Genomic DNA, 14,789 nt, shown 5'->3' with positions numbered 1-14,789 from the left:
ATTACTTTGGTTGTAGGAGACGTGGAGGCTGGACGCCTGCAGGATGTTTTATATATTACTTTGGTTGTAGGAGACGTGGACGGCTGGACGCCTGCAGGATGTTTTATGTATTACTTTGGTTGTAGGAGACGTGGAGGCTGGACGCCTGCAGGATGTTTTATATATTACTTTGGTTGTAGGAGACGTGGACGGCTGGACGCCTGCAGGATATTTTATATATTACTTTGGTCGTAGGAGATGTGGACGGCTGGACGCCTGCAGGATGTTTTATATATTACTTTGGTCGTAGGAGACGTGGAGGCTGGACGCCTGCAGGATGTTTTATATATTACTTTTGGTCGTAGGAGACGTGGACGGCTGGACCCCTGCAGGATGTTTTATGTATTACTTTGGTCGTAGGAGACGTGGAGGCTGGACGCCTGCAGGATGTTTTATGTATTACTTTTGGTCGTAGGAGACGTGGACGGATCTGTGGAGACGCTGCTCAACGTTCTGGACTCGTACGACGCTCAAGATCAGTGTGAACTAAACCTGATCCACTTTGGAACCGGAGACATTTCAGAGACCGACGTCACCCTGGCGCACACCTTCTCCGGTCAGTCACGGGTCAGATCTGTGTTAGGGTCTCCAGTTATATTCCTGTCAATGAGATGTAATATGACATTGATTATTTGTCTTTGTTTACCTGTTATTTGTGTTTGTTTGTTTGTTTGTTTGTTTGTTCAGGTTGCGTGTACGGCTTTAATGTGTCGGCTCCACGCTCGGTGCAACAATCCGCTCAGAAGAAAGACGTTCCTCTCAAACTTCACTCAGTCATTTACAAACTCATCGAGGATCTGAAGGAGGAGCTGAGCCAGAAGCTGCCTCCTGAGACGCAGCAAAGCATCCTGGGTAAGAACTGTCCAAGCCAGGTCTAAACCAGGTCTAAACCAGGTCTAAACCAGGTCTAAACCAAGGTGTGTCTTTAGAGCTTTATATACTCGGAAGTGTGTCTTTAGAGCTTTATACACTCTGAAGTGTGTCTTTAGAGCTTTATACACTCTGAAGTGTGTCTTTAGAGCTTTATACACTCTGAGGTGTGTCTTTAGAGCTTTACAACACTCTGAGGTGTGTCTTTAGAGCTTTATACACTCTGAAGTGTGTCTTTAGAGCTTTATACACTCTGAAGTGTGTCTTTAGAGCTTTATACACTCTGAAGTGTGTCTTTAGAGCTTTATACACTCTGAAGTGTGTCTTTAGAGCTTTATAACACTGTGAGGAAGGTTATTGTTTTTTAGTCTTTTGATCATGCCTTGTATTTTCAAAAATTTCATTTCAATTTTCTTATTTATGTCATATGTACTATATTTATTATATATATTATATATATTATATATATTAAATATATTATATATATTATATATATGAAATAAAAAAGTTATTCGGTCCGCCCCCAATAAATAGTGTGTTCGCTCTGACCCCGAGTCACATGGTTCAAGTCGGACATAAATTCTTATTTTTTTTTTTACTTTAAAGGCAAAAAAATATATAAAAATGTTGGCTTTTTTTGACTCGTAGTGACCACCAGGGGTCAGACTTCAACGTCCAGGGGTCAGAGGCTTCAACAGTCCAGGGGTCAGAGGCTTCAACAGTCCAGGGGTCAGAGGCTTCAACAGTCCAGGGGTCAGAGGCTTCAACAGTCCAGGGGTCAGACTTCAACGTCCAGGGGTCAGAGGCTTCAACAGTCCAGGGGTCAGAGGCTTCAACAGTCCAGGGGTCAGAGGCTTCAACAGTCCAGGGGTCAGAGGCTTCTACAGTCCAGGGGTCAGGCTTCAACAGTCCAGGGGTCAGAGGCTTCAACAGTCCAGGGGTCAGAGGCTTCAACAGTCCAGGGGTCAGTGGCTTCAACAGTCCAGGGGTCAGGCTTCAACAGTCCAGGGGTCAGAGGCTTCAACAGTCCAGGGGTCAGAGGCTTCAACAGTCCAGGGGTCAGGCTTCAACAGTCCAGGGGTCAGAGGCTTCAACAGTCCAGGGGTCAGAGGCTTCAACAGTCCAGGGGTCAGGTTTCAACAGTCCAGGGGTCAGAGGCTTCAACAGTCCAGGGGTCAGACTTCAACAGTCCAGGGGTCAGAGGCTTCAACAGTCCAGGGGTCAGAAGCTTCAACAGTCCAGGGGTCAGAGGTTTCAACAGTCCAGGGGTCAGAGGTTTCAACAGTCCAGGGGTCAGAGGCTTCAACAGTCCAGGGGTCAGAGGCTTCAACAGTCCAGGGGTCAGAGGCTTCAACAGTCCAGGGGTCAGAAGCTTCAACAGTCCAGGGGTCAGAGGTTTCAACAGTCCAGGGGTCAGAGGCTTCAACAGTCCAGGGGTCAGGCTTCAACAGTCCAGGGGTCAGAGGCTTCAACAGTCCAGGGGTCAGAGGCTTCAACAGTCCAGGGGTCAGAGGCTTCAACAGTCCAGGGGTCAGACTTCAACAGTCCAGGGGTCAGGCTTCAACAGTCCAGGGGTCAGAGGCTTCAACAAGTCCAGGGGTCAGACTTCAACAGTCCAGGCCGTTCTCCTTTATTTTGGTAGTGAGGGCGAGCGGGGGGAACATGCGGGGGACACGGGCGCCGCCATGTTTGTTGTGATGTAAGTCCGATTTAAACCAAGCGCACCATGATAGAGAGTGACATGAACTATGGTCAGTGGCGCCGACAGAAGCAAATCAAGTTGATCAAGACGATAACATTTCCGTCTTGTTCTTTTACACAAACATAAGGAGCGAGTGTGTTCTCAGACCTTTGGGATGAAATATCGGCTTTACAGCGCGATACAAATATTCGACACGGCGTTTTGGGAAAAAACGGTCGGTTTCTTCAACAAAAAGCAGATTTTTTTTTTTTTCAGTCGGCAAGTTTCACATCAGGTCGGTCGGGTTACGGCAACAGACATAATATTCTGCTCAGACTCACAGAGGGAACCATCAGCACCACACGGTCCTGGTCCTGGTTCTGGTCCTGGTTCTGGTCCTGGTCCTGGTCCTGGTCCTGGTCTAACCCTGGTCCTGGTCTGTTTCAGGAGAGGCCAGTGTCCTGGCTGTCTTCTCGGTCTCTGTGGGGAAGAGGAAAGTTCCTGTTGCCGGCTGCAGAGTCCAGAGAGGAACTCTGACCAAACGGCACCGCTTCAGAGTCCTGAGGGGGAACCAGGTCCTGTGGGAGGGTGAGTCCTGAGGAGGAACCAGGTCCTGTGGGAGGGTGAGTCCTGAGGGGGAACCAGGTCCTGTGGGAAGGTGAGTCCTGAGGGGGAGCCAGGTCCTGTGGGAGGGTGAGTCCTGAGGAGGAACCAGGTCCTGTGGGAGGGTGAGTCCTGAGGGGGAACCAGGTCCTGTGGGAAGGTGAGTCCTGAGGGGGAGCCAGGTCCTGTGGGAGGGTGAGTCCTGAGGAGGAACCAGGTCCTGTGGGAGGGTGAGTCCTGAGGGGGAACCAGGTCCTGTGGGAGTGTGAGTCCTGAGGAGGAACCATGTCCTGTGGGAGGGTGAGTCCTGAGGAGGAACCATGTCCTGTGGGAGGGTGAGTCCTGAGGGGGAACCAGGTCCTGTGGGAGGGTCAGTCCTGAGGGGGAACCAGGTCCTGTGGGAGGGTGAGTCCTGAGGAGGAACCAGGTCCTGTGGGAGGGTGAGTGCTGAGGGGGAACCAGGTCCTGTGGGAGGTTGAGTCCTGAGGGGGAACCAGGTCCAGAGGAGGAACCAGGTCCTGTGGGAGGGTGACCGAGGAGGAACCAGGTCCTGTGGGAGGGTGAGTCCTGAGGAGGAACCGAGTCCTGAGGGGGAACCAGGTCCTGTGGGAGGGTGAGTCCTGAGGGGGAACCAGGTCCTGTGGGAGGGTGAGTCCTGAGGGGGAACCAGGTCCAGAGGAGGAACCAGGTCCTGTGGGAGGGTGAGTCCTGAGGAGGAACCAGGTCCTGTGGGAGGGTGAGTCCTGAGGGGGAACCAGGTCCTGTGGGAGGGTGAGTCCTGAGGGGGAACCAGGTCCTGAGGAGGAACCATCTGGAATCAAATGTGTAAATGTCTTGTTCACGTGTCTCTCTCTGTCCAAGCCTCGTCTTAAGTCTCATCTTAAGTCTCATCTTAAGTCTCGTCTTAAGTCTCGCCTTAAGTCTCGCCTTAAGTCTCGCCTTAAGTCTCGCCTTAAGTCTCGTCTTAAGTCTCGTCTTAAGTCTCGTCTTAAGCCTCGTCTCAAGCCTCGTCTCAAGCCTCGTCTTAAGTCTCGCCTTAAGTCTCGCCTTAAGTCTCGCCTTAAGTCTCGCCTTAAGTCTTGTCTTAAGTCTCGTCTTAAGTCTCGCCTTAAGTCTCGTCTTAAGTCTCGTCTTAAGTCTCTGTCTGTCGCAGGTTCTTTGTCCACATTGAAGCACCACAAAGACGAGGTTTCTTCAGTGAAGGTCGGGATGGACTGTGGACTTTCAGCTGAAGGAGACCTGGACTTCAGCCCTGGAGACACAGTCCAGTGCTACGAAGAAGTCCAGAGTCCACAGACCTCATCCTGGAGCCCCCCGGGATTCTGACCCTGGGGCCCCCCGGGATTCTGACCCTGGGGCCCCCCGGGATTCTGACCCTGAACCAGGACTCAAACTAAGAACTAAGCCAGATCATGTCCTGGGCTGAACACTATGGCAGAATTGAGACCCCATCCCTGACCTCAGAACTGACCCCTAACCTAAGAACTGACCCCTGACCTCAGAACTGACCCCCTGGGCAAACTGTGGCCCGCGGGCCACATACGGCCCGTTTGTCTTTATGATCCGGTCCGCCAAACATGCCAAGTAATATTATTAAAATACATATATATATATATATATATATATATATATATATATATATATATATATATATATATATATATATATATATATATATATATATATATATATATATATATATATATATTATATATAATATATATATATATATATATATATATTATATATAATATATATATTATATATTATATATTATATATTATATATATATATATATATATATATTATATATAATATATTATATATATATTATATATAATATATTATATATATATATATTATATATAATATATAATATATATATATATATTATATATTATATATATATATATATATATATATATATATATATATATATATATATATTATATATTATATATATATATATATATATATATATATATATATATATATATATATATATATATATATATATATATATATATATATATATATATATATAATATATATATATATATATATATATATATAATATATATATATATATATATATATATATATATAATATATATATATATATATATATATATATAATATATATATATATATATATATATATATATATATAATATATATATATATAATATATATATATATATATATATAATATATATATATATATATATATATATATATATAATATATATATATATATATATATAATATATATATATATATATATATATATATATATATATATATATATATATATATATATATATATATATATATTATATATAATAATAATAAAAATTGCCCTTAGGCCAAGCCTGGGCATTTGTGGCCCCAGGGCCAAGATGTGGCCCTCGGCATGTTTTAATCTGGCTCCTAGAAAGATTTTAGTTTCTATTTTTTAACTGTCTGTAGCATGTGTCTGCACTTGTGTCCTTAATAAAGACCACATGAAATGGATTAAATAATAAATTCAAAATAGATATTTTATTTGATATTTTATTTTTTCACACTAACGATGGCGGGCCGGCCCTCCACTGCTCTGGATTCCAATATGGCCCTCGGAGGAAAATAATTGCTCACCCCTGACGTCCCTGGTCCCTGGTCCCTGGTCCCTGGTCCCTGGTCCCTGGTCCCTGGTCCTGGTATTGGTCTCTGGTCCAGATTGGATTATATGTGATGTAGAATAAAACAAGTTCATGAATTCAGAGAAACATTTGTCATTATGTCATAATAATAATACCTTTTATTTATACAGCGTTTTCAATGACTCAAAGACGCTTTGACATACAAAAGAGGGGGTATTTACAGACAGGGGGGACAGCACGTACACTACACATTAATGTACACAATAATATACACAATAATGTACACAATAATATACACAATAATGTACACATTCCGAAAAAGGGAAGCGAGGGGCAGCGGAGTTTTGGACCATTTGGAGTCTATGGAGGGAATGGGAGGAGGTGCCAGTGAGGAGGGAGGAGGTGGAGGCCTGGATGAGGGTGAGGCAGCGGGGAGGGTGAGGCAGTGTCTGATTTTTGTCACTGTTCAGTTTGAGGAAGTTGTGAGTGAGCCATGTTTTTATTGTAGAGATGCAGGTTTGGATGTGGGTGAGGGGAGGGTTTGGGTGTGGGTGATGGGAGGGTTTGGATGTGGGTGATGGGAGGGTTTGGGTGTGGGTGAGGGGAGGGTTTGGATGTGGGTGAGGGGAGGGTTTGGGTGTGGGTGATGGGAGGGTTTGGATGTGGGTGATGGGAGGGTTTGGGTGTGGGTGAGGGGAGGGTTTGGGTGTGGGTGAGGGGAGGGTTTGGGTGTGGGGAGGGTTTGGATGTGGGTGATGGGAGGGTTTGGGTGTGGGTGAGGGGAGGGTTTGGGTGTGGGTGTGGGGAGGGTTTGGATGTGGGTGATGGGAGGGTTTGGATGTGGGTGATGGGAGGGTTTGGATGTGACATCATGTCATGGAATGAGACATACACCGATGCTATTCCTTAACACATAGAGAACACAATTCAACTTAGAATATGAAACGACACAGAAATATCAGACATTTGTGTGGCAAGCTTGGGAGAAAACGCGGGGACTGATCACGCAAGCTGTGGTAAGCAGCCTGCGTGATCCTCCTGCGTCTCACCCTGTTTTTTCCCATGCTGGTTGGTTTTATTAGATATTCTGGAATAGGCGGGTCACATTTCTCATTGGTCAGCTTCACATCAAGGCACTTGGTATTTTTCCGTAGAGATCAAGCCTGCAAGGGGGGGTGCAACCCCCCCCTGGGGTAAACATCCTTTGGCCCATCTTTACGATACCTTCACAAACAAATGCAGTTTGTCACACACCCGTTCTTCTCTTAGACTAATGATGCAGATAAACTATCACTATTATGCAGATAAAATACATCACAGAAATATAATCATATATTCACATTTTATCACACATCATCATGTCATCATCATCATGATGGATGTGACATCACCATGTCATGATGATGACATCATCATGTCATCAACATCATATCATCGTCATGTCATGTCATCATCATCATGTCATCGTCATCATGTCTTCATGTCATCATGTCATTATATCGTCATCATGTCATCATCATGATGTCATCATGTCATGTCATCATGTCATGTCATCATGTCATCATGTCATCATCATCATCATGTCGTCATGTCATCATGTCATGTCATCATGTCATGTCATCATGTCATCATGTCATCATGTCATGTCATCAGGTCATGTCATCATCATCATGTCATCATGTCATGTCATCATGTCATGTCATCATGTCATGTCATTATGTCATCATGTCATCATGTCATCATCATCATGTCATCATCATCATGTCATCATGTCATGTCATCATGTCATCATCATCATGTCATCATGTCATCATCATGTCATCATGTCATCATCATCATGTCATCATGTCATCATCATCATGTCATCATGTCATGTCATCATCATGTCATGTCATCATCATCATGTCATCATCATCATGTCATCATCATCATGTCATCATGTCATCATGTCATCGTGTCATCGTGTCATCGTGTCATCATGTCATCATCATCATATCATCATCATCATGTCATCATGTCATGTCATCATCATCATGTCATCATGTAAACATGTCGTCATGTCATCATCATCATGTCATCATCATCATGTCATCATGTCATGTCGTCATGTCATCATAATCATATCATCATCATCATGTCATCATGTCATCATGTCATCATGTCATGTCATCATCATCATGTCATCATGTCATGTCGTCATCATCATGTCACCATCATCATGTCATCGTTATGTCGTCATCATGTCATCATCATTATGACGTCATAATGTCATCATCATCATCATGTCATCATCATTATGTCATCATGTCATCGTCATTGTGTCATCATCATTATGTCATCATGTCATCATCATCATGTCATCATCATGTCATCATCATCATGTCATCATCATCATGTCATCATGTCATGTCATCATGTCATGTCATCATCATCCATCATGTCATCATGTCATCATGTCATCATGTCATCATAATCATCATCATGTCATGTCATCATCATCATGTCATCATGTCATCATGTCATCATTTCATCATGTCATCAAGTCATCATCATCATTTCATCATGTCATCAAGTCATCATCATCATGTCATCATGTCATAGGCAAGGCAAGGCAAGTTTATTTGCAGAGCACATTTCATACACAAGGCAATTCAAAGCTTCACAGCAGGAAAAATGCATTCAAATCACAAAGAAATTACAAAAACAGAAATACAATAAAATTAACTAAATTAAAAATTATCAATCCAACTGATTTTCTAAACTAATAAAATCACAAACAAAAGAGAAGAGTGCAAAGAAAAAATCCTTTCAGTCATATGCGCAGCTAAACAAAACTGTTTTTAGCTTAGATTTGAACATTGTCAGAGTAGAACCTGTTTCACATCTTCAGGAAGAATGTTCCAGATTTTAGCTGCATAAAACTGAAACGCAGATTCTCCATGTTTTGTCCTGACTCTGGGCACCAGCAAGAGGCCGGTCCCTGAGGTCCTCAGAGTCCGAGATGGTTCATATGGCACTAACATATCCAAGATGTACTTTGGTGCTAGGCCATGGAGAGACTTGTACACAAGCAGAGCTGCTTTAAAGTCTATTCTCTGAGCCACAGGGAGCCAGTGCAGAGACCTGAGAACAGGACTAATGTGATCATACTTCCTGGTTCTAGTCAGGACTAATGTGATGGTACTTCCTGGTTCTGGTCAGGACTAATGTGATGGTACTTCCTGGTTCTGGTCAGGACTAATGTGATGGTACTTCCTGGTTCTAGTCAGGACTAATGTGATCATACTTCCTGGTTCTAGTCAGGACCCGAGCAGCAGCGTTCTGGATGTACTGCAGCTGTTTTACAGCTCGTTTGGAGAGACAGTGAGCGGCCGTTACAGTCTAATCTACTGGAGACAAACGCATGGATAAGTCTCTCTAAATCTGGTTTTGACACTATATTTTTGATTTTGGCAATGTTTTTTAGATGGTAAAAAGCTGCTGATGTTATTGATTTGACGTGGCTATTAAAGTTCAAGTCTGAGTCCATTATTACCCCCAGATTTCTAATTTGGTTTGTAGGTTTTAGAGCGAGACTCTGGAGGTGACCGCTAACACTTTCTCTTTGTTTCTGTGACAAAGACGATTATTTCAGTCTTGTCTGAGTTCAGCTGGAGAAAGTTGTTTTGCATCCACAAACTGATCTGTTGGATGCAGTGACAGAGTGAATCCACTGGTCCATAGTCACCTGCCGATAGTGAAACATAGATCTGAGTGTCGTCTGCATAATTGTGATAGGACACATTTTCACTGCGTATCAACTGACCTAACGGCAGCATGTAAATGGTCACATTTATATAGCGCTTTTCTACCGTCAAGGTACTCAAAGCGCTTTACATCAAGGAACCAGTCACCCATTCACACACACATTCACACCCCAGATGTACGCAGACACTGGGGGGCAAGTTGGGTTAAGTGTCTTGCCCAAGGACACAACGGCAGTATTCACATGAGGCAGCTGCGATCGCACCGCCAACCTGCGGGCCAGTGGATCTGACCGCTCTGACTGAGCGGGGAGTCGAACCGCTGACCTTTGGATCAGAAGACGAGCACTCTACCACTGAGCTACTGCCGCCCCCAAGAGGTTGAACAGAAGGGGACCCAGGACTGACCCTTGGGGCACTCCACAGGTCAGGGTCATGTGGTCTGAGACACAGCTACCAATTTCAACAAAGTACTTCCTGTCTTCCAGATAGGACCTTAACCAGTTTAGGGCAGTGCCAGTGATGCCCACCCAGTCCTCTAGTCTCTGTAAGAGGATCCCATGATCGACAGTGTCAAAAGCAGCACTCAGATCTAACAGGATTAAGACTGAGGCTTTGCCCGTGTCAGTGTTCAGGCGGATGTTATTTGTCACCTTGACAAGAGCAGTCTCAGTGCTGTGATGAGGTCTAAAACCTGACTGAAAAACATCAAATGAGTTATTTATTAAGAGGAAATCTGTGAGCTGTTGGTAAAGAACCTTTTCAAGGACTTTGCCCCAAAATGTCAGATTAGAGATGGGCCGGTAATGACTCAGTACTGCGGCATCAAGACTGCTCTTCTTTAGGAGAGGCTTTATGACCGCAGTTTTCAAAGACATTGGGAATGTTTGAAGCGACATGTTAACTATGTGAGTGAATGGTGCTAACAAACTGTTCAGCACAGACTTTAGAAATCTGGTGGGTAACACATCGAGGCAGCATGTAGATGAACTCAGACTGGTGATGGTCATGGACAGTTTTGTCAGTTACTGGTGCAAAGTGAGTTAGCTCTAAGTGTCTTGGTGGTTTTAGGGTAATTTTTTGCATTGTGGGATTTATAGCATTTTTAATGCCCTGAACTTTGTCATTAAAGAATAATGCAAACTCATTACACTTGGATGTGGAAATGAGTTCTAACGGCAGCTGAGCTGGAGGGTTTGTTAATCTGTTTACTGTGGCAAACAGGACACGCGAGTTGTTACTGCAGCTTCCAATTATTTCAGAAAAATATCTTTCCCTAGTTCTACATAAGATTAGGTTGTACATGTTCAGCTTCTCTTTGTAAATCTCTTTTTGAACCTGGAGCCCTGCGGCACTCCCTTTTCTGTGCCCTGACCGAATCATAATTTCTCCACGGCGCCTTCTGCTTATTTTTAACCATTTTAGCCTTTATAGGGGCGATGGTGTCCAGAACATTCAAAACACTAGATGTAACAGAGTTTAACAAATCATTTACATTAGAACATGAGACATTTTCAAAGTTTATCATTTCCATAAACAGTGCACCTGTGCCATCACTTATGTGTCTCCTCTGAACAACTGCAGGACCAACCGGAGGTTTGGGAGAAACAGACAGGTCAAAGAAGACACAGAAATGATCAGACAGAGCAACATCGATCACATTAACATTTGAAATATTTACCCCCTTTGTAATTATGAGATCTAGAGTGTGTCCTTTGCTGTGGGTGGGGCCACTCTGCTGTGGGTGGGGCCTCTCACATGCTGAGTAAGACTGAAGGTTTCAAGGACAGCATCAAGCTCTTTAGCGTTTCTGTCACAAATATTATCAACATGCACATTGAAATCACCTGTAATGACCAAACCATCAAAGTCTGTGCATATGACTGAAAGCATCTCAGTAAAATCATCAATAAAACGTTGGCAGTGCTGGGGAGGCTTGTATAAAACAATGAAGAGAATGGATGGAGACCGTTTTAGCTCCATTTTAAAGGATACATACTCAAATGATGAAAACACCCCAAAAGACAACCTGCGGGTAATTATTTCATCTCTAAAGACAGCACAGACTCCACCCCCTTTTTTGTTTTCTCGTGTTTCAGATTCAAACTTAAAGTTGGGTGGAGCAGATTCTATCAGAACTACATTTCCTGTGTTTTTGTCAAGCCATGTTTCAGTTAAAAACATAAAATCAAGATTATAAGAAGAAATAAAATTATTAATTAAGAGAGATTTGTTACATAAGGATCTGACATTTAGCACAGCAAGTTTCAGACTAGTTTCAGTGAGACTGGGCTTTATCTTTTCACAGGGAATATGAATCACATTTCTCAGATTGGGCCTGACTCGCATTTTGTTTTTCCATCTGTGTGATGATGTGACTACAAAAATAGCACTAGGGGGGGCTCTTTTTACATAGGGCCCCGGGTTGGTTTGATTTTTAATGTGACAATAAGTCCCGGCAACGCTGAGACCCAGTGCATCCTAGCTATGGGAGATACCAGGTGAAAGGCGAGGTTGGATGGGTGGTGGGGCTTTTGTAGCCAAGGAGAGTTTGGGACCAGGTGAGAGGCGAGGGGGGATGGGTGGTGGGGCTTTTGTTGGTGTAGTCGGCATAGCCCTTGCTATATTGGCGTGAGTGGAGCCATCTTAATGCCTGATTTGATCAGACTTTCAAAATGGCTGGGAAGGCCCATGGGTGAGAGTGGAGATGAGAAGGAGAATGATGAATCTTTAGTGGGAGTAGATGTTGCAGGGGGAACCCAGGGCTGGTGTGAAGGCAGGGGCGATGACAGGGATGTTGTTGGGCTTGTCACAGATGGGTCCAAGGCCTTTGAAGATTGTTCCTTTGCTGGAGGCGGTGGAGGTGAATGTGGAGCAGCTGGAGCTGAATTCTTTGCTGGTGGTGGTGGAGCAGCTACTGATGAATCCTTTGGTGGAGGCTGAGGTTGTGGTGCTTTTGATGTTGAAACATTGGCTCGGTCTCTGGCTGAGGGAGCAGGAATTTTTCTCTCATTCCTCTCTTCTCTAACTATCTGCTCAGGACCCTGTCCAGGCCCAGTCCAATGCCTCAGAGCGTGGAGCAGGTTCTCTGTCAGCACCCTCACTCCACCTCTGCATAGGTGGGGGCCTTTTCTCTTAAACAGGTTCTCTCGTTTCCAGAATAGATAGAAGTTCTCAATGTAGTGTAGTCCTCTCGGGGAACACTCTTTGGACAGCCATGTGTTCAGCTGAAGAAGCCGGCTAAACTTGTTTATCCTCCTGTCGATGTTTGGAAGAGGTCCACTTATTAATGTTTTGATTTCCATTTTATCAAGCACGTCGAATAACTTCAAGAAGTCTTTTTTCAAAACTTCAGTCTGTTCCCGCCGCGTGTCCACTGCACCCACGTGCACAATCAGCTGTTTAGCTCCTCCATGCTTAGCCATAATATTTGGAAGGAGTGACGTTATCTCAGAAACAGTGGCGCTTGGAAAAGAATGTGTGTTTATCTTTTCATGCGTCACGTGACTTATCGCGCCGTCCCCAACTAAAACAATTTGCGTGACCTTGGCTCCTGGCACAGATCCTCCTCGCTGTATTTTGGCCACGTCATCTTTCCTTTTTTCATTTAATTCCATCTCTGAAAGTGGTAAAAATCTGTTGGTGAGCTGTATTTTAGGTGACTTCATGTTATCTTTGTATCGTTTAGGCTTTGCTCCAAGTTTGTTCCAAGAAACAGCCTGGTCTTTCTGGTTTTTAGACAGTTTTGGAAACGACACAGAGTCACTGCGGTTTAGGTTGAAAGTAGCAGTTTTTCTTGTAAAAAGTGTGCTCTTCTTACCGTCGGTTGACACAGGAATGGTATCGTGAAGAACTTTTTTCAGATTCCAAAACAAATATCCGTGTTTTCAGCTCATTAATTTCTTTTTGATATTTCCGACAGCGTTCACAGTCTTTCTCCCTTCTTCTCCCGGACATGTCGCTGGCGTCAGATATGTCGTTAAAACTGGAAAAATGTTAAAATCCTTGGTTTACTTGATAAAGTCTAAAGCAAAAATGTTTGGAAGACAAAAACTGATTAAAAAGCAAAATAAATAAGGAAAGCAGCGATAGCAAGCGGAGCGAGCAAAAAAGCGTGTGCACTCTTCGGAAGCAAGTTGTCATGTCATCATCATCATGTCATCATCATCATGTCATCATGTCATCATGTCATCATGTCATCATGTCATCATGTCATCATGTCATGTCATCATCATCATGTCATCATCATGTCATTTCATCATCATCATGTCAACATCATCATGTGATGTCATCATCATCATGTCATGTCATCATGTCATGTCATCATCATCATGTCATCATCATCATGTCATCATCATGTCATGTCATCATCATCATGTCATCATGTCATGTCATCATCATCCATCATGTCATCATGTCATGTCATCATCATCATCATCATCATCATCATCATGTCATCATGTCATCATGTCATGTCATCATCATCATGTCATGTCATCATCATCATCATCATCATCATCATGTCATCATGTCATCATGTCATCATGTCATGTCATCATCATCATGTCATCATGTCATCATGTCATCATGTCATGTCATCATCATTATCATCATGTCATCATCATGTCATCATCATCATGTCATGTCATCATCATCATGTCATCATCATGTCATGTCATCATCATCATGTCATCATGTCATCATGTCATGTCATCATCATCCATCATGTCATCATGTCATCATCATCATCATGTCATCATGTCATCATGTCATGTCATCATGTCATGTCATCATGTCATGTCATCATGTCATGTCATCATGTCATGTCATCATGTCATGTCATCATCATCCATCATGTCATCATGTCATCATGTCATCATAATCATCATCATGTCATGTCATCATGTCATCATCATCATGTCATCATGTCATCATGTCATCATGTCATCATGTCATCATGTCATCATGTCATCATTTCATCATGTCATCATGTCATCATCATCATGTCATGTCATCATCATCATCATGTCATCATCATTATATCATCATCATGTCATCATCATCATGTCATCATCATCATGTCATCATGTCATGTCATCATCATCATGTCATCATGTCATCATGTCATCATGTCATCATCATGTCATCATCATGTCATCATCATCATGTCATCATGTCATCATGTCATCATCATCATCATCATCATCAACA

General features: G+C 43.2%; 1 protein-coding gene across 1 annotated transcript in view; it reads left to right on the top strand.

The window, feature by feature from the left end:
* mtif2 (mitochondrial translational initiation factor 2) overlaps positions 1-4,785 on the top strand; it is a 46,564-nt gene extending 41,779 nt beyond the window's left edge. Inside the window, exons 11-14 of the mRNA XM_072439591.1 lie at positions 455-595; positions 727-891; positions 3,038-3,178; positions 4,347-4,785. Coding sequence (XP_072295692.1) covers positions 455-595; positions 727-891; positions 3,038-3,178; positions 4,347-4,519 — 620 coding nt within the window. The 3' untranslated portion in view covers positions 4,520-4,785. The remainder of the gene's footprint in view (positions 1-454; positions 596-726; positions 892-3,037; positions 3,179-4,346) is intronic.
* Positions 4,786-14,789: the final 10,004 nt, after the last annotated feature.

This window comes from Eucyclogobius newberryi, unplaced genomic scaffold, assembly GCF_026437365.1.
Source record: "Eucyclogobius newberryi isolate DKJ021-1_F unplaced genomic scaffold, fEucNew1.0.hap1 SCAF_98, whole genome shotgun sequence".
NCBI classification, from domain to species: Eukaryota; Metazoa; Chordata; class Actinopteri; order Gobiiformes; family Gobiidae; genus Eucyclogobius; species Eucyclogobius newberryi.
This window is presented reverse-complemented; position numbering and strand designations above follow the sequence as displayed.